General features: G+C 36.7%; 1 protein-coding gene across 7 annotated transcripts in view; it reads right to left on the bottom strand.

The window, feature by feature from the left end:
* LOC577221 (neurogenic locus notch homolog protein 1) overlaps positions 1-25849 on the bottom strand; it is a 72493-nt gene that overhangs the window by 45302 nt on the left and 1342 nt on the right. For 3 of the 7 annotated variants that reach the window (XM_030983153.1, XM_030983147.1, XM_030983152.1), the window contains exons 2-18: positions 22374-22487; positions 21220-21348; positions 19231-19350; positions 18303-18419; positions 16682-16795; positions 15535-15645; positions 14823-14933; positions 13849-13959; positions 11180-11293; positions 8254-8373; positions 6607-6717; positions 5677-5790; positions 4113-4226; positions 3449-3562; positions 2687-2797; positions 2041-2172; positions 1059-1172 (exon numbers count right to left, since the gene is read on the bottom strand). In XM_030983153.1, coding sequence (XP_030839013.1) covers positions 1059-1172; positions 2041-2172; positions 2687-2797; positions 3449-3562; positions 4113-4226; positions 5677-5790; positions 6607-6717; positions 8254-8373; positions 11180-11293; positions 13849-13959; positions 14823-14933; positions 15535-15645; positions 16682-16795; positions 18303-18419; positions 19231-19350; positions 21220-21348; positions 22374-22487 — 1971 coding nt within the window. The remainder of the gene's footprint in view (positions 1-1058; positions 1173-2040; positions 2173-2686; positions 2798-3448; positions 3563-4112; positions 4227-5676; positions 5791-6606; positions 6718-8253; positions 8374-11179; positions 11294-13848; positions 13960-14822; positions 14934-15534; positions 15646-16681; positions 16796-18302; positions 18420-19230; positions 19351-21219; positions 21349-22373; positions 22488-25849) is intronic. The other 4 variants (XM_030983148.1, XM_030983150.1, XM_030983149.1 and 1 more) reach the window with 4 other exon arrangements.

The raw sequence follows: 25849 nt of genomic DNA, 5'->3' as shown, positions 1-25849 counted from the left end.
CATTTTGTGCCTGTGCTTAATCTACCCTAACATTTACTATGCTGTGAGTTTAAAAAAAACTCACTTAGATACGAGTTATAATGAATAAAAAGCATGTTATTATTATATTGATATAAATATATAGTACATTAGTTGGACTTACCAAAGTTTGTAGCGTGGAACTCTCCATAACCATTGATCCCCGCACAAAGATTTTTTCCTAAAATATGCTTTTGCGTCGTTCGCCGCGTAAAGTAGCAGTCAATCGCGTTTCGCGCATAGAGCCAACAGGATATTATAAGCGTCTCAGTGTTTCAAGACAAACCGTAGAATGTTAGGTTAAGACTTTGTAAGGTCTTTTTTTTCTCTACAGGTCAATGATAAAATTCATTATCCTTTCCAACCTGAAAATTTAACCATCATATCAGGAACATTAGTTTACTTTAGCGTCTGGCGGATGACTCCACCCGGCTTTGTCATGATCTGGGCCCTGTTTCATAAAGATTGTTACAAATAACAGTCGCTTGTGACAAATCTGCGCATATCCAATGAAATGTAACGATTTCAGTGAAACAGGGCCCTGATAATCCGTGTTTTCTGTAAAAGTCAACTCGACTGTGTGTTTGAGCTTTGGGTTCGGTCTAAATCATTAAAATCGTCTAAATATTTGTAATACACTCTAACTATTTCGTAGGAAAGCAAAGTCTTTAAACATGGGTGGCAAATATGAATCTCAAAAAATACACATTAAGGGTGCAAGATTATACCTTAATGGGGACTGAAGATCACCTCCCACGGTACAGGATGCATTTAGGCACGTGTGTATGTGTATTGGGTTTTTACAGACGTGTATCAATCAGATATGATTATTTATGTCTGGGGACCGACTTTTAACGTCACCACCTGAAAGACGTGACTCGACCAGTCTCGAACCTGCGTCCTTGGCTGATTCAGTTTTTAACTTCCACTGTGTCAGCTTGATTACAGGCGCACGCCACAACGCCCAGAGGTGCTGTTTTTGTAGCAGTTTAGGGTGAGAATTTAGGTATTTATTAAAGGAGAAGAGCGTTGGTTCTTACCAATTTCACATTGGTCCCCGATGAATCCAAGTACACATTCGCAGTCGTGCCCTATGGGGGTGAGTAGCGTGCAGGTGCCGCCATTCAGACACGGTTCCAGAAAGCAATCATCACCTGGTTTAGAAGAAACAAATAATCAGATTGTGATGATCTTAAAGCTTATCTGTACTTGTATATAGGAGGGATTAGACCACACTGCAAGGTCACTGGACAGGTGGTTATCTCATCAACTCAGCTCTCAATTAACATAAGAAAAAGAGGATCATGGGGGACCATTGGTCACCGATTAGGCATTGTTTTCTATATAGAGGGAGCAAGTAGCTACAAGTTGGATAGTGACGTATCAAGACCTTGGCGTCAGGAAGGGCCACATACCAATGTTTATAATCTTTCATTTAAGAAACAATTCTCCGATCAAAATCACTTGGGTGCATACTTGTATGTGTTTAGCGCCCTAGGGCAGCTGTGTTAAAGTCAGGTTGATAATAATAGTTTGTAAGCGCCTTGAGCAGCCCCTGGGATGAATAATTGTGCATTATTTTCATTATCAGTATTCTCATTATTATTACCATTATTATATTTTCCTTGATCAAAACTCTGTCAATGGCACCTCCTTCAAATATGCTAGTGCTACACGATTTCAACTATTTCAGAATGTTCTACGTCTTGAAACAGGCAAGGATTAGAAAAGACAAAGATTAATTATCGTTTTCATTTTGAGCTCTTTTCATCTGACTCATTTTATTTATCTATTGTTCTATTCATTCATTAACATTCTTCTTTCATGCATTGAATGTATTCATTTTCGGCCATCTATCTAGCTATCTATCAATATATCTATTCATTTATCTACCTAGCTATCCATTTATCTAGTACTTAATTGTCGTGAATTGCCTATATATACATGTAAAAGAAAAATGGTTGTAACATTAATATTCGAACTTCACTAGGCCTATACATATTTATGAAAGATTTGTCTTACCTCTCTCACAGTTAATGCCGGTAAAATTGGCAAGACAGGAACAGTTGTAGGTCGATTGGCCGTTCAGCTCATCGTCGAGATACGTGGTACATGTACCCTGGTTGGCACACGGAGAACTGGAACAAGCATTCACTGCAAGGACATAATGAGAAAGATTGTGTAAATGTTCATGGTGAATTATGATAAAACAATGATTATAATTGCTGTTTTATTGACGGTTCTTAGGGGGAATGCCAGGCGACTAAAGATTGTTCTCTCTTTTCTCTTTCTCCCTCTTCCTCCATCTTCTCTGTCACTCTCTTCCTCTCATCCCCCTCTCTTTCGCTCTCTCTCTCTCTCTCTGTTTCCCCCTCTCCATCTCTCTTCCCTTTCTCATTCTCCATTTCCTCCGATTTTCACTATTAGGCCTGGATAGTGGGGAGGGGGTGGTAGCTTTGTCACAGATTATACTACAGCCAAACCTGTCTTAGTGGCTACCTGTCTATAGTGGTCAACTATATTGCCTCCCTCTAGAACAAAATATGTATTGAAGAACCCGTCTAGAAAGGTCACCTGTCTACAGGGGCCACTTTATGTGTATCCTGTGAGTGGCCATTATAGACAGGTTTAACTGTGACACCTAAAACATTGGTGGCGCCATACTCACCTATGTTACAGTTAATACCCAGCCAGCCATCTGTACAAGTACATTCATATCCGGGGTTAGTTAGGGTGCATGCTGCACCGTTCTCACATGGGTCACTTAGACATGAATTTTCTGAAGAAGAGAAGATGATGAAGATACAAAGTGATTTATAAATTATTGGAAGTTCAAATCAGGGGGGGGGGGATACACAGGGGCTCGGGGCGAATTAGCCCCCAAAATGCCAAAAAGAGGATAGAGCCTCTAAAAAAGTTTCAAGATTTAAACCATTTTAACGAAATAAGAATCACAAAACGGACTGGTGAGCCTCGGTCAGAGCTTTATACCAATTTTCTTTTAAAACGATCAAAGCTCAAAATACATCAAGCTTTTAGCGGAGCTCAGAAGTTTCTTTTGGGTATCTTACTCCCTCAAAAGAATATAAACTGTCAATCCTTTAAAAAAAAGAAGCTACTAACAGGTTTCTTCACTTTGAAAAGGCCGAAAACGTCACTCACGGAGTAGAGAAGCATATACAAACGAACACATTGTGAAGCATTTGAATTTACGTTGATTGGATCATTGGACACAAAATACTGGAATAATTATTTGGTAAATAAATCAATTAAAAAGCATTCACAATTGAAATATTGTGATGAAAGCATCTATTAACCTACAGGAAAAGCCAGTTAACAAGGTTGATATATCCAGCAATTAGAGGACTAACGAGAACTTAAGGGTTAGAATGAATGTATACATATGATGATGAGTAGATATTGAGCTCACCTATCTCACAAAGATCACCAGTCCAGGCGGAGTCGCACGTGCAATTAAAATCAGTCAGACCAATGTTTGTGCAGTCACCAAGGTTCTGGCAAGGGTTGGGTAGACACTCATCATCTGCAGAAAAGAAAGTTAGAATTCTCTTTTAGCTCTGATATCACCAGCCAAAATAGTAAATAACAATAGTCACATCTACATGTATATAGTGCATAAGTAAATGTTTCTAATTGAAACTCTTAGCAGTGTAATTATTATTAACCCGGCCATTGAATTAAATTACTTATCCAATCCAATCAAAGAATGTGTAGAGCGTCAATATCTAGTTGTCTAATCAAAGGCAATGAAGAAACTGAAAAACAAACTTTTTATGATACACCTGGGAAAGACTGGAGTTGTGGCTAGTTGTAAGCAATTTGGTGTTTGTGTTTTTCTTTTTTTTAGTTTCACATGATGGTGCACTCACTCTGCTTCCTTGGGAGTATTCCAGATAGGGACTTTTAGATTTACACGACGAGAACGTGGACCTCTACGTGTTACATCCTTTTAAGGCAATGTGACGTCACTGCCAGTGCCTTAAAAGGATGTCACACGTAGATGTCCATGTTCTCGTCGTGTAAATCTAAAAGTCCCTATTGAAGACATAAAGACAACTTGACAAAGCAATTACCTTGTTGACATAGGTCGCCTAACCATCCGACTGGACATTCACACCTGAAATCTGAATCTCCTACGTAGATACACGTGGCCCCGTTCAGACATTGTGTATTAAAGCACAGGTCAACTGTAGAAAAAAAATCAGTAAAGGAATGATAAGAAAACTAGGCAGAACATGAACATGGGAGATACATGAATGTCATGTCATAATGTGTGACATGAAATAAAGTAGTGAGTGCTGAGAGGGGGGGGGGGGTGTTAGTACTGTAAAGTACTGAGTTTATCTTTACGGTCGACTTTAAGTTGGACATAAATATGGCAGGCCATTCATGCCAATTTTTGCTGTCACCATTATGATCTCTAGATGATATTTTTGCCTTCAATGTTGAATTAAAAACAAACAAAAAATAAATTCTGCAGCTTTTTGACCATGATTTGTACGTCCCTTAAAAGACCAATGCTAGTAAATAGTGAGAGCAAACAGTGGCATGAACGGCCTGCCATATTTAAAGGTAAAGCCCAGTTATGGTCATGCGATTGCATTGTGAAAGAAACGTTGTGGAATCGATCAGAAAAGGTTGATCATCTAGCATCTAGCATCTGCAAGGTTCTGGAATCATCAAAATGATAAGAAATTTGGCCCATTCTTCGTAAAGTTACAAGCACTATACACAGAAAGATGTATATGGGACTACCCTATATCTCTCACAGACCATGAGAGAAACAAATTTACCAAATATATGAATTGGTAGGCGGTTTTCCGGCAAATCTTGTATCATCATGTATTAGTCAAAACATATTCTTTCACATGATTGGTAATGAGAGCTTCCATTTCATTTTTTGAAATTGGGGCGTTTCCAATACTGGTCTTTACATTTAAGTCCAACTTAAAGTTGTTCTTAGTCTTTGTCAAACACTCCCCAATATTGATATTTATAAGCATGCATAAATGTTACGAACCGATATATTGATTAGTTATTGTAATGAAAGCTCATGCTATGTTAACAATGTCCAAATCAGTTTGGAAGCGTGTGGGTAATTTACATAGTAAATCGATGTACTCTGTACAACAAAAGGACCATCATTGTCATTGATTGTCATTATCAATATCACAAATGGAAAACAGTACCTACTCATCTTAGAATAGCGTATACGCATTACTGTTATGGCCTTTTTTTCCACTAACATCTTTCTTTAGTAATAATCAATACACCTTCCTTTTTTAGAGAATCTATGGCAAGGACGGGTGATGATAAATCAAAATGGTTTTATGATAAAGTGGAAAAAGGGTTCTTAAAGCCTATCTGCCCTACTTTGGCCAGGAGGTATTAGACCTCCCTTCCGTGGTCACTGACAGGTGGTTATCTCATCAAATCAGCTCTCAATTAACATAAGAAAAAGGGGACCATGGGGGATCAACGGGTACCGGTTAGGCATTGTTGGCTGTACGAGGGCGTAAGTAGCTACAAGAAGTGTAGTACCGCTTTAAAACAAAATACAATCATACATCTTTAAGCCGGAATGAAAGGCAACCAAGATATATCACAAGATACCACAAGGAGTTGTCTCGTCCTTACCTATGTCACAGTCATAGCCCCTCCACCCGTCGGAACACGAGCATGTGTAGTTACTATCCTGGACGTAATTACACGCTCCATTTTGGCAAGGGTCGTTGAGAACGCAAGGGTTTTCTACAAGAAAGAGAGAGAGAGAGAACGAAGAATAATTTTTGTCATCACAAATGGTTTGATGGAAAAGAAGGAAAGTAGTAGATAGACACGTCTACTATATATATTGGTACAAATGTCGTCTTATAGATTCAGTTATTAATCTATAGAATACTTATATTTTTTGTTATAACCATAGAGGAACGAACACTTTGATATTATATTTTACAGGCATTTGTCTATGAAACAATGTTTAATGACATCACTAATACTATGGATTTTTTTTCTTCAATTGAGATAATATAGGTCTAAGATACCAATCAAAATTAACATTCGCGATTAAGTCAGGTAATTTGTGTTTCAAAAGATTTATTTTTCTTTTCATCGTTAAGTTATGGGTTTCTAGGATCCAACAAAACATTAAAATAGACGTATTAACATCAAATATATACCAAAGGGGATCCGTGTGCTATGACTACATGTTGGCATAGCAGTAGGAGACTGCGAGGCACAATCATGCCTTGAATTTGATTTTGCCTTCAGCCAAAGAAAAATAATTATACAGTCAAACCTGTCTTAGTGGCCACCTCTATATTAAGGCCACCTTGCTATAGTGGTAACCTGTATTGCCTCCCTCTATAGAAAAACAAGTGTTGGAAACCTGTCTATAAAGGACACCTGTCTAGAAGGATCATCTCTTATTGACACCATCTAAGAGGAAACATGTGTCGAAGAATAAGTCTATAGAAAGGGGCCACCTGTGTACAGTGACCACTTTTTGTATATCCCTTATGTGGCCGACAGGTTAGACTGTATGTGATGTATGTGTTTTCTACTTACCTAATTCGCAGTTGTCTCCCAAGTAGCCAGCGGCGCAAGAACATGTGAAGTTTAAACCATCTACTTGACATGTTGCTCCGTTCATACAAGGCTGGTCCTTACACGTATTCACTACGAGAGAATAATAACCAAATAGATTTGTAAGACATTGGAACCGTATCTATTTTCATCTTGCCGAAAACTTGGAAAGCATAGACGCTTCAAAGATATAAAGGCAGCACGTGCCCCCTATACAATAAGCATTTTCTTCGTTTGTCAGTTATATTCGACACTGCACATCCCCACCTCCCCGTACATTTGAAAATTTGATGATATACATGTATCATGATGCTAAAATATAGTAAAGAATTAAACTTGTGATTTTTCCCCCTTACAAATAAAGTTTTAAAAATCGTGATAAATGAAAGCAAACTATACATTGCAAATGTTTTGATTTGAATCGTTTCAGAAATTTTACTTTTAAAATTCGATGAATAGAAATAGACTTTGAGTGAAAAGATCTGGATATTCAAGATCCTAACTAATTAATAGGCTTAATTAAAGTCTATTTTGATCATGGTTAAACTTTCCCCTCAAACTCCATCTTCTAAATTTTAATAATTTGATGCCGTAGTATATTCTCATTTCTTATAATATCCAGAACAATTTCACACTTATGGTACAGTTTGTACTTACAATAAATGGCAACCTTTAGTAAATATATAGGGAAACATTTGACATGATGGAATGCAAAACTCAGTGCATGAAGTGCGTGAACGACTGGCGAGAAAAGCAAGCAAGCACCGTGTTTCCCAAAACCAAACTTCACACAAGAAAGTAAAAAAATGGGTGTTCGAGGTAGAAAGTGAGCGCATCATCAGAAATTGAAAGTGTATCAATCACCATTTGCAAAGCTGCGAAGCATTTCGCAAAAACATTTTCTTGTAAAATGTATTCATTAGCATGAAATAAATATAATGTGCATTCAAACTGATGGCGCAGCTGGTAAATGTAATATACCCATAAAGGGGCAGGAAAGACAAATAGCAGAAAGATCGGATACAAAAATTATTGTATGCGAATTCTGAATACCTTACGACTTTTAATGTACAACATTGAAATGCATGTTAGATATAATAATATCAAGCCCGAAATTGGAATTACAGAAAACGGAAGTATTTCATAAAGTCATGTGGTTTATGCCAAAGGCATAACGGATAAGACTTTTAAAAGGAGACAATGTATTTCTTGTCGAATGAAACTCAGTCAAAGGCTGCAGAAAAAAGTTGTGTTGAATAGACCACAATAAAGACAAGACAAATTCAGCATGGTAAGAAGTACATTAAGATTATGGATTCATACAACTGAAAATATAAAAACAAAGGTCTTAGACGATCTGATTGAAATAATTGAAAACACAACAGGATAACAACATCTTTCAGTTGTTTATACTGGTGGCACCGGTGAAATAAATGGAACGATGATATCGAAGTTGTCCTATATCTCTGGGCATGTGCTGAACATTGCCTCATACCATGCATCATTCTGTCTTCTGAAAAAAGGGGAAACTTATCAATGATTTAGTCACAACAATATATCATGAGCGAATCGATAATTAAAAAAAAAGGACAATTCTGTAACTCTGTAGAATCTCTTTTACTGACGTACCTTCGTCGCATCTGTCCCCAACCCACTCTTCGCTACAGGCACACATGAAATTCTGCGCCGCGTCGTTCGTACAAGTCGCTCCATTAGCACACGGGTCGTTCACTAGACAGTAGTCAATCACTGTAACGATAAAGAAGTGTGCAAAGATTGTAAACAAAAACAAAACCGATGCATGGTTTGTAACAGGTACATATATGTACGTATACAGTTTCTATTTCCCCCTCTTTTTTTGGGGGGGGGGGGGGAAGTTGGGTTGGCATTGGTGGGCTTATGGGTCATTTTAATATTTTTCTACAGGTGCCTTTATTAAATTCATTAATAATCGAGAAAACTTAGGAGGGGGCTCGATAACTTTTTTGGGGGGTGGGTTTGAGCCCATAGCCCCCCTCTAACACCGCTAACGGTTTGTAAAATGCACCATGGGTGTATTCATTGCTGGAGTTGACCATACCCAATAAACAAAACACTAAAAAGTAACCTCTTTTGGGAGTGTATTTTAAGTGATTTTAAAGTATGGTGCCCTTTGAACTAAATTTAAACGTTATCGACACGTGCTTTCATTTAAAAAAAAAAGGTTCTCCTGTTCACGTTTTCATCTAACCTAAAAACCACCAATTTATCACGCGACTGGAGTAACGTGATTCCACTTACCTCTGTAAATCACGTGTTTATGACCAAATAATCACTTGACCAAGCAACGGGTTTTTTGTCCGTTAACCGATGGTGGTGATAAATAAGTAATTATTCGGTCTTGTAAGCACCTTAATCGATTGGTTTCACAGGTTATCCAAGGTTGATGGTAATAATCACGTTACTTACACCGGCTAATCGTCTTATTGTTCTGTCCGTGAATCTCTAGTTATATTAAATTAGTAATTCTGAGGTGTCTTACACACCTCTTTAAATGGTTTCAAAGTTACCATAACTTTCTTGGTTATGATCACGTAGCTAAAACTGATTACTAATCTAAGCTGTGTATCCGTGATATTTAGGTGTGAAAAATTAGCAATTATTAGGTGTCTTAAAACACCTATTTAAATGGTAGTCAAAGTTGCCAGCAGTTCCGCGGTGATGATCTCGTGACTCAAACGGATTATTAATCTAAGCTGGTCATAAGTGACTTTTAGGTGTGAAAAATTAGTAATTATTAGGTGTCTTAAAACAACTTTTTAAATGGTTTCAAAGTTACCATAACTTTATTGGTGATGATCACGTAGCTAAAACTGATTACTAATCTAAGCTGTGTATCCGTGATATTTAGGTGTGAAAAATTAGTAATTATTAGGTGTCTTAAAACACCTATTTAAATGGTAGTCAAAGTTGCCAGCAGTTCCGCGGTGATGATCTCGTGACTCAAACGGATTATTAATCTAAGCTGGGTATTCCGTGATTTCCAGGTGTGAAAAATGAGTTATTCTTGGGTGTCTTGATGGTTTCACAGTTACCATTTAAGTTCCGTGGTGATAATCCCGTGTCTGTTGGCACATTTTTATTTTCACCAGTTGATAACTGACTGTTGGCATCTTTTCATTGCACCAGTTGATAACCGGTCTGTGTGCATATTTCCAGTTGCACCTGTTGATGACTGCTGGCTGACTGTTGGCATGTTTCCAGTTGAACCAGCTGACACAAATTAATTTGCATATTGAATATGGGGTGCGTGCAAATCTATGTTTTTTAAACAGTTTATCTGAATTTACAGCATATTTCTTAATTACTGATGATTTAGTTATATGCAATTCATTTCGAAAATACTACAAATATAAATTACCAGTTATTAGGACATTTCGCTACTTCGTATAAATTACATTTAATTAAACATGAATAAGGAAAACATTACCTAGAACTAAAATAATTTCAATAAAATACAAGTATATGAAAAAATTTCTATTAATTAAATCATGTAAGTCTACTTATTACCAATGCCTTTACATAGGAAATACAGACGTACCAGTATTGAAGTGTTGTTGCCGTTCAACTGGTTGGAAGTTTTACCAAATGGTTCTAATGGCTCAGCTAGACCAGTTGAATTCTAACTGGTCTGGACCAACTGGATCATTTAGCCTATTTCAATTTCCGAAGTTACCAGTTGGCATTAACTGGTTCATCAACTGGACCAGTTGCAACTAGCTTTCTCCTCTGGGATGTTTGCAACCACCCCCGACCCCCCCCCCCCACCCCCTCTAATCCCAAACTGCTTCCGGCGCGCCTGGACGTAATTATGGAAGATCCAAAATACGATGTTCAGAAACGGGATGAGAACGTCATTATTTTGGTTCATTTATTGTGTAACATTTGCGTAATTATTGGGTTGAACGCGGGTTACAGTAATATATTTCCTCTTCGACGTAATATTCACGTGAATTTCACGCAGGTATTTTGACTAAAACTATCACTAACGCTTCACGTGTTTCTGTGACGCGATAATTTCGTTTATGAAGATGTAATTTCATAACCCCAAAAACACGGGAGTATTAGGTTTCCAAACCATGGTCTCCAAGGTAGGGATAATCACGTTATTATAATGGTGATATTGCAGTGACAATTGCGTGATTTAGTGTACGTGTGTTTTAAGTGACCTAGTGCAATAAACGTATTAACACATTTACGTAAATGTCCGGTGTTTGAAGAACGTAACTCTCCTCAAGTCGATACCTTGATATTGACGTGATTTTCACGTGATTTTGTTTATTGGGTAATCATGTTTAATGATATAGTGATATATGCTTCAACTTCTAATAATCATTACTTCGAAAGTTTGCAAGCATTGAGTTGTGATAAAAATGTCCAATCAAAATTTCACCTTTGCAATAATGATAATAACAGTTTTTTTTTTTTAATTTTCGCACAGGTATTTTTAAGCATATCAGAGAGTGAACACCCAATTTATACAACTACGACTTTAAATGTGTTTGTATTTGCTCACCTGATTCGCAGCTGACACCGCCATAGCCGTCTGAACAATCACATGCATAGCTACTCGGAAAACCAGTACATCCGAGGGCGTTGTTTAGACAGGGAGATGATAGACATGGGTCCTCTGTTTTGCACATGGGGTAATGTGTAATCGGGATTAACTTTATTCTTATTAACGTAACTTAAAGATGAAGTTGAGTTCTGGTCATGCGATTGCATTGTGAAAGAAACGGTGTGGAACCGACCAGAAAAGGTTGATCATCTAGCATATAAGAATTTGTGTGTATTGCAAGGTTCTGGAATCATCAAAATGATAAGAAATTTTGCCAAGTCTTGGTAAAGTTACAAACACTTGCACAGAAAGATGTATATGGGACTACACGAACACGTGGCGTAAAAAGCCGGCCCCCGATTTTTACGATGTTACATGCATATTTAGAATATGAAGGCATTTGAGGAGCCAAGCTTTTGAGGGAACATGTCTTAACTGATGTTCTTCCACACTTGCATAATAAGAATGAGTAATGCTCACAAATTAATTTTCACCTCTTCCTAGAACTCAACCTTCTCTTTAAAGCAGAATATACATTCATTTTATTGCAAAATTAATGGAGTAATGTATATAAAGTTTAATCTAGTTCTAATTTGGGATCGTATGATCAGAATGTCATTGACTATTTTAGGCCTTTCAAATTTGTTAACTTTATTTACTGTGGTTGAACTTATATCTAATTTTAAATATTATGAGGACTTTGGATAATGAAATTGTGTCAGATTTTTGGTTATATCATTACATGGTTATTGATTGATTGTTACAGCTTATTTTGTACATGTTGGTAAATATAAAGCGTTATTGGGATTATTACATCATTTAGTTACATTCACTTTGTTAAAGGTTCAAATTTAATGAGTATAAAATTATGAAAGTTAGGTCATGATTGTTATATGTAACATTAGACAATCAATACGATGTTGGCTTTAGATATGTTATTTGACTATCAGAGGATAAGTCAGTATATGGGTACGATTGTTAAATAACCTGGAAAAGCAACAAAAAAATGTACATGCAATGAATATGTGTTATGAATATAAAACATAGATATAATATTAGGATGAATACGTTAATATTCATGCACAAGTGACAATCTAATGAAGAATAACATGTCGACGACAATTTAGACCAGTTATAAAACAATTTGATGTAAAGAACATGAAAAGACAGTTCTAGAAGCGAAGGGAGTCGTAAGCTTTCATTACTTTCATGATGTTTTCATTGAGCGATGAAACTGAAAGAAATCTAAATGTATTGTTTGAAAACAATCGGACAGTACGAAAAGAAAATAACATACAAATTTCCACATGGGCAGTGAATGCACCAGCAAAATCTGTGAAAAAAGATGGATGAGGAAATGGATGAAGAAGTAATTGATTTAAAATGGGAAAAATTACGCTGTTGAAACAAAATGTGAATTAATGAGAAGGAAAATAATATGATCATGAACATGCATATTTAGTTAGTATTTTACAAACATCAGTTTCACTTGAGAAACATTCCCTTTTCCCATCTCATGCTACATGCATGGTTCTGGGCCCTGTTTCATAACATTTGATATCAATAACACGTTACAAGCTATAAGCTACTGAAATCATGGCGTCTGATTGGATGAGAGCAAATTTGTCAAAGAAATTTAGCATTTGTTAAAGATAACAAGTTTTATAAAACGGGCCCCTGGTCGCGGAATTGCGTAGTCTTGAAGTTTGGACCCAGCTTTGATATGACAATACAATAAAATGACAAATTTCAGCTCATATCCAAATAGAAAACATTACAGAGTACATAATAACATAATGATTGATTCATTATGAATTGAGTAGATACTAAGATGTTCTAGACTCTGTCACAACTTTAACAGAGGGAATACTCCAATAAAAAAAAAATCAAAGTAGGCCTATTGTATCCAGAATTAGACTACTTAATATTTATTTTTAAAAACGCGCATTAAATGCAACTTCCCTAAGCGATGATATCGCACTATGCGCATAAGAATTTGCGTGAAAGCATAGACAAAACAAAGCAAGAAAATATCACTTCAAGAGCTTCAATCGAAAGAATATAGCATCTTTGCAAAAATAAGATCATGTTGCAATAGAAAAAAAGCCCTGAACCCCAGAAGAAAATGAAAGAGGCCCCGAAAGGTAGTGTGATATGACAGGAGCGAAAATAAAAATGTGTTGTGTTGCGAATGTAACATTAGTTACACTCGAGTGTAGAAAGAGAAGAAACATTTTGATGCCAAGTGAAAGTAAAAGTGCTCAAGCCAACTTTGCCAAATGACAAAGTTGTGCGGCTAACATTCTGAAGGCGGTGTTCAAAGATAGCAGGATAAAAAGCCCTTGTGTATAAAGATGCAGAAAATGTGATCATCGAGGACAAATTCGTGAATAATCTCTATCAAGTTGATAGCATCATTCAAGCATTTCCTTAAAAAGGCCAATATGAATATGAATAAATGGCGAGGAAAAGAAACCAGCATCAAGATCAATCAAAGAGAAAAGAGATCATGCAAACGGAACAGAAAGGAGTGTAACCACAACGAACACAACAACACATGCTTGCACAAACTCATTGCTAGAAGATGCGTAAAAATAGAGGCTAAAATCACACGCTTGTAGGTTTACCAATCTCGCAGGTATCTCCAACAAAGTCATTGGGACATGCGCACTCGAAGCTGCCGACGCTTCCGGTGCAGACGCCAGAGCTTTGGCAGGGGTTGCTGCCACACGGATCCACTGATTAGGACACAAAGACATCAAAATATCAAGTTTGTGGGACAATGCAAGCAAGAAAAAGGTCTTATTATAGTAAACCATTGAGGTATACCCAGTTATTCCCATAGAATCACCATGACATTATTAGTTTGTATATTTCTACAACATCCGGGAACCAGAACATTGTTTTGTTACATACAAAATATACGGTGTGTATACTACAAAGACTGGAAAAGGAGTTAATCAACAACATAGTCACATGACACAAAGGTGGGGTGAATTAAACGTCATAATTATGTGAAAACAACATTGATGAACTGTAAAATGTGTAATATATACAGGTACGTGTGCTCGATAAGAAAAATTCTTTTGCATATTCGATTCAGCATTTTTTTTTTTAATTTCATCGATTGCATCATAATTGGTTTGATAATGTTTTGATGCTCTAGATTGCCTTTCCACAAAGCTAAATTAGGACATGGCTGGTATTTGTGCATGGTTTTCACATTAACAGCTCTACTTAGAAAGTAAAATAACTTGTTCTTTCATTAAAAAGACCAATACACATTATAGGTACCTTCCTAATATCTTCATTTAGATATCAACAATAGGTCCATTTTCACTATAGCCCAAACACCGTGATTTCACCAACACCACGATGTCATAGACAAACTAGACAAAGAATGGCATAGTTGCTATAAGCAACGTTGACCTGAATATCGTGGTGATAGCAAAACCGCGATATTGAGACTCTGGTGTAAACGGGCCTACTGTAAAAGAAAATGTCTAAAGAGAAGACATGACGAGAAACAACACGATATTGGATACACAATAACATTTAAAAAAAGTAACAATAACAAAAAAAACTTGACAAAATACTGTACCATCAAAACAACGGTCACCGACCCAACCAGAAAAACACTCGCAGGAGTAATTAGTGTCGTTGTTCTGACATGTGCTGTTCTCAGAACAGGGAATAGTCTCACACGGGTTGGCTGTATAGACGGCAAAATGGGGTGCATGTATTGGGTTAGAGTGCGAGTAAAAAAACATGCGGGGGGGGGGGGGGGTTGACTGGCCGCACTAAAGGCGGAGGATGTGCATTACTGATAATGAGAAAGGATACTAGATCATAGGAATAAAACCATCCATTTAGGGGAGCAATCATTCTCTTCTTAATGTACACTCTTTGTGCTAATCTGTCCATTGAAGAACACGTATAAATTGACAATTCTGATATTGCTGATGATTCCAATTTTCAATTTTAAGTTGTATTGTTATAAACAAGACCTGTTATATCGAAATAGAGTAAGATTAAAACTGGCGTAATAATCAATGTCTTTATACATGTGTATATGTTAGTATGTTACAAATCGTTTTGCAGATCATTGACTTTCTTTGTCTATCCCTTCTTTGGTCTAGGCCATATTCATTTAAATTTACAGATTAACATATAATATTATTCAGTAATATTGACTATCAAAGTGTAAGTTTAGTTTGCTTCGATGGGAATTTATTTCCCGTTCTACAAGAAAATAAGGTTATCTTAAAATCATACTATTAGATAAGAAAGAGTTAAAATAGGTGCATAATTACGTTCTTGACACTGCATACCGTCCCAGCCGAGATCACAGTTACAAACATAATTGTTCTCAAATGAGATACAGGCTCCATTGGAACCACACGGTGAGCTCACACAAGGGTCCACTGCATTGAAACATGGTGTTATTCAAAGGTGCCATAAAAATAAAATCGAAAATCACGCGTGACATGAGATTAACAAAAGTCCATCAAATATTGTAATAACTTATCTAAAACACGACTGAAATACAATCATTTTGTGTCTAAATCTGTATTAGTGGGACATGTTTATTTTAGTATCATTCATACTCATCTGGTTCCTCAGAAATACGATATTAACATTAAAATGTACACGCCGCAAGGAACAAGTTTGTTTTAAAAATGTAATTATTTTGCCGTTGTGTTTCAGCATTATTTTGTTAAGTTCAAAATAATTAGATAATAGCACTATAGAAAAAAAAATTTCAAAGAAAGATATCACGAACGTTATACTCCTCCTTTTATAAAGTTTGTTGAGACATGACAGATGTGCTTATTAATAACAAGTAATGAAATAGAACGTCATATAGCATTTAAATATCAATAGTTTGTGATTCATTAGCTTTTTGAAACTATGTCCCTTTTAATCTTATTTACACCTCCATAGTTAACATTCTTGTCGTTTCAGTCCTGTTAAATGACTGTCGAGCTTGGGAGCACATTAAGGTCTGTCAATCTACTGCCAAACCTGTCTTAGTGGCAACCTCTCTATAAAGATCAACTGTCTATAATGTGTGACATATTTGGCCTCCCTCTAGACATGCTAGAAGGCAATATGTGGGAAAAAATATGTCGCAAATGGCCACCTGTCTACAGTGAACACTTTTGGTGTTTAACTTGGATGGCCTTAATAGACAGGTTTGACCGTACACGGACGATGATGCACAGGTTTAATTCGTGGGTAGGTGGAATTGTGTGCACGTGGTACCTTCGAATTTGGTCTAAAACCCACTCGGCTGCGCCTCGTTTGTTCAAACCATTCAAAGGTACCTTGTGCACACAATCCCTACCGACGCACTCACACCTGTTCATCATTTGTATATTGTTGAGAACCAGAAGGGCATTTACTCATATACGTGTACATAGAGTTGTTCCCTTCTTGCTCTCAGGAGACCGGACTCACCAATGGTACACTCCGAGCCTAACCAACCGTCTGCGCATGTGCACTGATAAGACGCCCCACCATCCGCATCCGAGCAAACTCCTCCATTTTGACAGGGGTCGGAATTACACTGACCTGATACAAATAACAAAAATATAATGGCGCACGTATTTATTCGTAAAATTCAACTTAACAATCATGTAAGCTGTTGCCAATAAAGTAGGAATAGTATTTTTCTAACCCCTTTTCATGAATTTATTGTGGAAATGTGATTTATTCTTGGCATATCAAGTTTATATCTTCTCAGAACTTCATTGATAGATAAAGTACATGTATATTACTATTTAGTGAATATTTGGTGATAGAATGCAGTTTGTTTCATCACCCTCGTCATTTATTACAGTCACAATTTCTCCTTAAAAGGGGTTACTGACTGTCGCACCATGATGACAATCCCTACCACCGCTTAAATATCAAACATCTTCTCCATTCAGACAAACTTTACCGTTTTCTTTCTTCATCATAATTTTGTTCACGATACGTTCGGTCGTCCTTTCCCTCTTCCAGACCCCACGCTCTTTTAACAGGTGTATCATCTTCTATTCTCAACATATGACCCATCAATCTCAATACGCTTCCATTTCACATTTCTTCCAGACCAAACCTATCGACGAGCTCTCTTTTTCTATTTCTATCGGACATTTTCACACCAGACATCTTCCGCACTGTGACTCTTTCTGTTCTCGTGAACATACCCCTTCTACTGTCTTCACATTCCAAGTTTCTGAACCACATACCATCGCTGTTCTAAGCATTATATACATAGATATATATTGCTTTTTATTCTCATCGTAAGTCTTCTGCCAGGTACGATTGAGGCCAGCTCACTAAACTTCATCCATCCCAACCTGCATCTTCTTGTCACTGCAATTTCACACCCAACACCACTGTTGACTGTATCCCCCAAATAAGAAAAACTATCAACGTTCTCGACATCTCCCAAATACATCCCTTCTAGCTCATCCACCACATCGCTACTCATCTCTCTGCATTTCTTGCACTCAAAACCCTCAGCCATTTTGTTGGTAATTTCCTTTACTCAAGCACATCTCTCAAAAACCTACTTCATAATAATAATAATAATAGTGGGTTCTTGTATAGCTCTCATGTCTGTCAGACTTGACACTCCTGGCGCTCCCGATTATTACCCCGGCTTTAGCACGGCTGCTGCTACGGTGCTCTAGCATTTCAAGGAATTAATTCCTGCCAGGTACCCATTTACCTCACCTAGGTCGAGTGTGGCAAATGTAGATCAAAGTCTTTCGACATAATAGATTTTGTCATCACGCCACAGACACCGCAATGATTTTTGTTTTGTTTTCTTCCACTGGTATTGCCCAAACTGATGTTGCTTCCATCACCTTTGTCTTTCCCATGTTGACTTTAAGGCCATTGAACTCAAATACATTCTTCAAGTTAGTGAAATCTCTCCACTGAGCTGCTGCAAGAAGGGAGGGGGGGGGGTAACAACATTCTCAGTCTTTCCCTTTCTCATTTCTCCGTTATTTCTTCACACCATAATAGAGAGGGGCATGTTCACCCTCTTCGCTAAGTCACACTGTTCCACCATCACGTGACTTACCAAGTTGGCAGTTGTAGCCATGATATCCGTCGATGCAGCCGCATATGTAAAGCGTGGGCTCGCTAAAACCAGTGCATACGCCTTCGTTCCGACAAGGGCCACTCAAACACGGATCTCCTATTTTTTGAAAAATAAAACGGAATTAATGTTGAGAATAATCACAATAAATTCAATATTAAACGAGATATGGCTTTATGACAATTCAATACGTTTATATTTAAACATATTGTAACTCACTTCACAATAATAATTTAATTTTGTATTTAAAGTGGAATAGCCTTTTTGAATGAAATTAATTTGTCCTCGCTGATAAGTTTTCCGGTGTAGTTGTTGGATAGTTTATCCTGAGGGTTAATGCTATTGTGGGTACCCATGCGGTTCGTGTTTGGAAGTGTAGCTGGTCGTCGACTTGGGTAAGTTGTCTGTGATTATTGGCCTGAGGTAAATTGTCCAAGCTTGCCAAATGGATAATTATTGTACGAGTATAGCTTTTGAAGGTTGATAGGAGTGGTTGATTACCAAAGGTAGTTATCTAGGAGTAGTTGGCTTGTGGCTAATTGTTTTAGAGAATAATTATCCGGGTGTTTTTTTCTTTAAAGGATAATTGTCCGAGTGGGGTAGGTTATCTTGAGAAATTTTCCTCAGAGTAGTTGGTATTGGAATTTCTTATTGTAGGTTACAAGATGCTTTGCATTCCTATTCAAATGATGGTTAGGGTGTATGCGCATGTACATTGATATTAGGTAGAATAAGTTTCTTGTCTTCGTAGCTGAAGTTCGGTGCTCCCCAAGGTAATTATAATGTGTCATTATATATTTATTTGTAAAGTATAGCAAAGGTCGTAAGATCAATAGGAAAAGATTTATTTCCGTTTGAGTATGCGAATTAGGAAATAAAGATATTGGTTGCCGGACAGTGATTAACTTACCTTCTTCACAAGTGACTCCAGACCACCCACCTGCGCATGCGCAGGTGTATGTCCCAATGTGTTCCGTGCAGGTTCCGCCATTTTTACAAGGTGCATCCTGACACGGATTCTGGGGGAAAACTGCAGTATGGGGATTAGAAGGAAAAAAGATAAAGAATATCAATAAATATCCTATGTGCGAATATCAGCGACTAGCAGGCCTTAATGAAATACATAAATATTGTCAACATTTCTCTACTTGGTATAGAGAGTCAAATGTGGATGTATATCTTCCAAAGGACATAAGAGGCTCGAAACCATGACCTTCGCATCACCAGCCTAGTGTAATACCACTGGATCATCCTGATACCTCTACATCAATCTTTTAATAAAAGCACGTGTTTTCGTGAAATCAACCAGGGAATTTCAATAGCATCTTCTGTCATATATCAAAACGTGCAAACATTGAAATAAAGTATAACGTAATCCGAACATGATTGCTATGGGAGAAACGCTTGGGTAATTTTTTTTCCAAAGAAAATTTATTCAATCATTCTTGAGCAAGAACAAAACAATACATTTGAACAAAGTACAGGTTGTGACATATCGGTAAAGCAAACATTGTTACAACAGTTGCACATGTCTCCACTTATCAAGTAATACAACGAATCTATTGCGTTTGATAGAAAGAACCCGCTTTAAGCATCTTCTTAAAAGAATTCAAAGATAGCCGTTCCCTTTTGTATTTCGCAGAGAATATATAGTGTTTTGCATATAAAATGACAAAATTAAAGATAGATTGCGTGCCATCTGAGAAACCTAGGGTAGGGTATGGTACTTTATAGTAGTGTATTGTGTAGTGGTGGTGGTTATTTTACCTGACTGCTAGGAATGCATAAATGCTCTTTAGTAAGCAACCAGAGGACCGACGGCTTTATGTCCTCCCCGATAGACTTGATGAGGATTAATGCCTTACCAAAGGGCACTAGCGCATCGGCTTGGTTTCAAACCCAGGTCGCCGGATTACGAGACCACTGCTCTACCAACTGAGCTATCGCGCCTCCTTAACTGCCCCCCTGTTGTTGATTTCTCGAAAGGCTATGCGATCTTGTTCATAATGCTCTTATGTGTGTATGACGGTTAATCAATTTATTCATGCACCGTCATCCAAACACTATTAGTCATATTACGTGCTATACGTTAAATCGATTATATGAAATATCGTCGTTGGTTGGTTACTTTGGTAACAAATTTGCGTATGTCGATCATGCAAACGGTTCCTTTGTCCTAGAATACAATGGTATCATGAATAAAGAGGTGTTAAGTGAAAATGGGAAGGTTGCTATAGTTATAAATGTACATGTTAAACGATTCTGAAAGGTACAACAATTACAAATTCTTCTCATAGGAGAAATGAGATATCATCAATATTTTAGAATACGCGCATAGATCATTTTGATCGACGACACTCATACATGTAGGCATTTTGTCTCTTTGTGGGTTCTAACAGTTATTCCCTCACTCTTAGGGTGCATATTCATATGAGGGTTCATGAATTTTAACACTCTTACGACTAAACACCATTGCCCCCGTTCTACTAAACGTTAAAGGGAAATCCAACCTTAGTAACAGACAACTCTAAAAGAAAGCAGAAAACCAGAGAAGCAGACTAGTAAACATTTAAACGAAATCTGACAAAAAATAAGAAAGTTAAATATTGACATTTGAAATCACTATTGGTTTTGAATCGGTTATCTCACTATGACGTAATACCGGACAATTTCCCGTAAGTTCCAACATACAAAATGACTAAAATGTCATCTGTTTTCAATATGTATAAATGCTTTGGGCATATTTAATCATGGATATGTGCGCTTTATATATACACGTACACTGTATATGGTATTCATACACACTACAATGCGTTACAGCCAAAGGAGACTATCATTGAAACCAATTAAAAAGGAAAAGTTGAGTTAAGTTGTATAGAACAACTTTTCAACAACTTACATGTTTGACAGTTGAAGCCTGTGTAGTCCGCGGGGCAATCACAACTATAAATATCGTTCCCGCTGGGGCTCACGCCATTTACACAAGAACCACCATTTTGGCAAGGTGAGCTTGCGCAAGCACCCGTTTCTAGGAGAAAGTGATGAAAAGAAGAAAAAAGAGAACGAAATTTTATTCTTCAACACTATAAACGAAGTTATACCAAAACAATACAGAAGCTAACATTCAAGAGCAAAGGCGCACGAAGCTGTTTACGAAAAACAGTTATAGTTGTCCTGATAGTGTAGAATCTTCAGGGCAGGGAAAAAATACAAGGGGGCTCGGGGCGAATTAGCCCCCGAAATGCCAAAAAGAGCCACCGAAATTCATAAAAGAGCCCCCAAAATTGCATAGAGTTCAATGCAAAACAAAATAAAGAGTGTTATTTTCATGCAAGCAAGCTTGAAAAGTAGCCCCCAGAAGTTATTGCTTCAGGGAGTTATACGCTTATTCGATATACAATCCTAATCAAGGTTCTAAAAAAACGTAACGAATGGATATTTTCTCGAATGTAATATTCTTCGTTTCTAGCAATAGGACTTTTTCTGATTACATTAATGAATGTAATATAGATGTTTGCAGAAATTTGTTATTTGTCTGTATACGACAGTGTCTTGACTCATAGAGGAATTAAACATAATTATTTCCCTGCCTTTCAAATTGCTTTCCTACATGTATTCAAATATCCATTAGTAAAGCTTGTCTGTACTGTCAACCTTAATACAAATTTCTTGCAGATATAAATATCTAAACATCTATTTATTTATTTATTAATATATAATAATTTATTCAAGATTGTTACAAATACTTATATTGAATTGAGAAAATGAATACAAAGCATAAAGAACACATCAGTGAGATCTATATAGAACAAAAAATAAGGGGGAATCGTGGAGTCGTCTTCTTAAAAAGTTATAGTTGTACAGGTGAAATGAATTTGAGACGAGGCACTTAACACAGATGTATGCATTGAATTTGATTATATTACGAAAATGGCCTATTGAATTTTGATTACGTTGAAATGAATTGCATTGAATGGAATATAATAATCCGCCCCCCCCCCCCCGCCCACCGCTCTCAAATAGAAGGAGAAGACAAAATATTGATAAACTTACGCTGTTCGCAGTTTGTTCCCTGGAAGCCGGCGGCACAGAGGCAAGCATAACCAGAGGTACCAGTGAGAAGGATGCAGGTACCCCCATTCTGACAAGGATCACTGTCACAGCCATCTTAAAAGAAAGAAAGTAAAAGGCAGAGGGTTGTTTATGTTGAATAAAACCAATGATTTTGTTTTTGATTAATAAAAATTTTGTGGGGAAAATGCAGGAAATGGACAAAGGCCTGTTTATTTAGAAGTTACATGTTTCAAAGGCATTTTTAATTAATAAAGATGATATTATATAGTCTGAAATGAGTAGGGTATATAGCTGGTTTGGTTTTATTTTCCGTATAAAAATTCAAATACAATTTACAAATACAGTGTATGATACAAATTTACAAATATGATACAAATCAAGAATTAAAAACGGCTTGAATGCTCTATTCAGAGCCATTATTAAAAAGGCTTTGTTCTTCTTAGAGGTTCAGCTGCATCTGCATGATCTGTTTAAAAATGATAACACATGACATGTGTACTCATGACACAGAGGCGGGATAGACACTAGGTTGATAAGTGATGCATCAATATGGTGCATGAGCTAGATTAACTTGATGTTATTTAGGAACACCTCAAATATCCTACCGCCGAAACGTTTGGTTTAGCCAATACACTGTATAGACGGCTACCATAATAGCTCTGTGTGTTTTTCACATGTACCACAATGTAAATAGTTAAGTATACATCTACAAGTAGTCATTGTTTATACACAAGCATATCACTAGCTGCGCAGTTTTGAAGCAACAACATAGACGCATTATTCAAGAAACAGGTTAGTTTGAAATCCGTCTGGCCAGATGCAGACCACCTTATGATTGTGTGCCTGCATCAGAAACGGATTTAATTTTTTAACATCTGTCACATCTGGCCACTGAAGAAGAGTGTGACACTAACCTGTTTCTTTTGTTTATTTTTATTTTTTAATTTTATTTGGACAAGTCATCGCCCTCCGCCTGCCGGATAGAGGGTTTTTAGGCCGTTTTTTTCTTTTTTTTTCACATGCGTTGAATGAATATAGTTGTACACATATTATTTTTAAGACAAGAAAAGCTAGTTACAGTAATCATATACAGTCATGTAAGCATATACATGAACGCTGATGACGCATAGCATTTAGTTTTGAATATCGCACTTTTATCATCACCGTTGTCATAACATTTAAAACTGGTCCGTTTGATGATCTGTCATTTCAGTAATGGAGTGGAAACAATCAGTCATATTGCCGATTCGAGAGTTCAAACTAAAATTTACGATAGTTCAATTCAGCTGTCGTCTGGCTAATAACAAGTGCATTCATCGGCGTTTTCTGAACAATAATGGCGGTTATTGACTTTATGTTTCCGTTAAAGAGGTAAAACACGCACACAAACACGACAGTTCTCTTTCTAATTGTCTACACCTTCATCTTTTAATGAAAGTGTTGTCTCAAATCCGTCGTTTAAATGTCATTTTGTATGACGTATTTTGCTGCATTTGAATAGCAAAGTGAATGAACTAAGCGCCACTTCGAATGCAAAATACGAAAAATGTACAAACGATAATTAATTCTAGGTCGTGTTTCACGTTAAAAAATTGGAATGCAAGTGAATGCATTTTTTTCCACTACCGTCACTTCGTGAAAATAGCGACGATAATATGAGGATCTGCATACTGTACATGGTGTTTTGCTTTTAGCAAAAGCCACGAAATGACACCGTAACCATGATAACATGGGAAAAGACATGCGCCTTGTATTTGCAGCACCCCCCCCCCCCCCATTTCTCCCCAATAAAACAAAATAGTAAAGAGGTTTTAATAAGGTAATGTGCAAAGTAAACCTCCAATTTTGTATACAGCATAATGCGAATACGAATTTTATAGCGGATTAATTCTTTACAGACTAGCCATAATCATGTATACCCATGCGTTGAAAACTGTACACTCAGCATGCCAAGCGCAGTTACATGTATACGTGTATACAAAATGAACACGCTAGCAAGATCTCTCCCTATTATGAAATATCGATTAAGTACAAGAATTAGTGGGGATATTGATCGAAGGAGAGAATGTGGTTGCCTTTGTTTCCCTTCACCCCTGTACTTGACGGTGTGTTTTTGTCTAACGCACACACCCTAATAAATCAATACCAGTACCTTTAGAAGTTATATCACACCAAGGATATATCGCATACACTATCATCTTATTCAAAGGAGTATATATTTCAAGTTAATTCTCATTAAATTGGTTCTCATTTAAATGTAAGAAGATGCTTTGTAAATGTATACCTAATCACATCAGAGAAGCTAAGCTAAAGCTAAGGTGATAGCTGTATATTGAAAGCGCCTTGAACATCACCGGGGAAGATAATGAACGAATTACAGCTACAATGTACCAATGTAGCATGATATAACTAATATTGTTGATATAATAATATAATAATGATGACAATAACAATGAGGATATAATAACAACATTAATTACATAATCATCATCATTATCATCACCACCGTCACCATCATCATCATCATCATCATCATCATCCCCACCATCGTCTTCATCATTGCTCACCAACGTCATCGTCGTTATCATTATTACAATTACTATTAATTTCCGGCAAGATCTTTATACAGGAATGTATTGGTGTACATGTAATTTCCTGATAATTTATTCGAGTATTTAACTATCCTAATTCAAATAAAAATAGCAATCTTACTTTTGACATGGCATCTACTGTGAACCGAAGCCTTCGGGAAATATTAAATCATTTTGAAGGTGCCTGTTTTTCTCAATACCTGTTCTATTACTTTTTCTTTTAAATTTTGAAAGAAAAAAAAATGACGAAAAAAAAGGGAAATGGAATGTAATGTTGATTTTCACCAAGATTTTCACCAATATTTATATCAAAGTCCGAATGAATACAGTGTACATGTATGCATATTCCATACTCAGCGCATACCCCATACGCCATGAACACATATTCGAAAACTCATAACAGCTATAAATAAATCATTATTTTAAGTGCATTGTATGCGTCTGGCTGACTGCTTCTATTCATTTTTCATTATGCCGAGGAGAATATATGTTATTACTTCATTCACAAGATGGACATGGCTTCTGAACAACCAATTAATGATGAATGGAACACGGTTGACTACCACCGAATGGTGGTATACAACTATACATGGAGGTACAGTGTATGTATGTAACATTAGCGTTCGATGAACTTTAACAGAAAGGTATTTTGTATAATGAACCTATAATTATGTATATTATCATATAATATTGTCTTTTTCTTCAAAAGGCTATTATGTTGCTTTACAATATGCAACACAATGAATAAAGGTGTTATTCAGAAATAGGCAAAGATGACAACGCTCTTATTTTCAAGCCTTTTCTTTATATCCCACTGCTCAGAAAATCTATTTGGAGGGATTTATCGATACTGATGATCAGTTG

The sequence above is a fragment of the Strongylocentrotus purpuratus genome, unplaced genomic scaffold, assembly GCF_000002235.5.
Source record: "Strongylocentrotus purpuratus isolate Spur 01 unplaced genomic scaffold, Spur_5.0 spur5_scaffold_13, whole genome shotgun sequence".
Taxonomy (NCBI): domain Eukaryota; kingdom Metazoa; phylum Echinodermata; class Echinoidea; order Camarodonta; family Strongylocentrotidae; genus Strongylocentrotus; species Strongylocentrotus purpuratus.
This window is presented reverse-complemented; position numbering and strand designations above follow the sequence as displayed.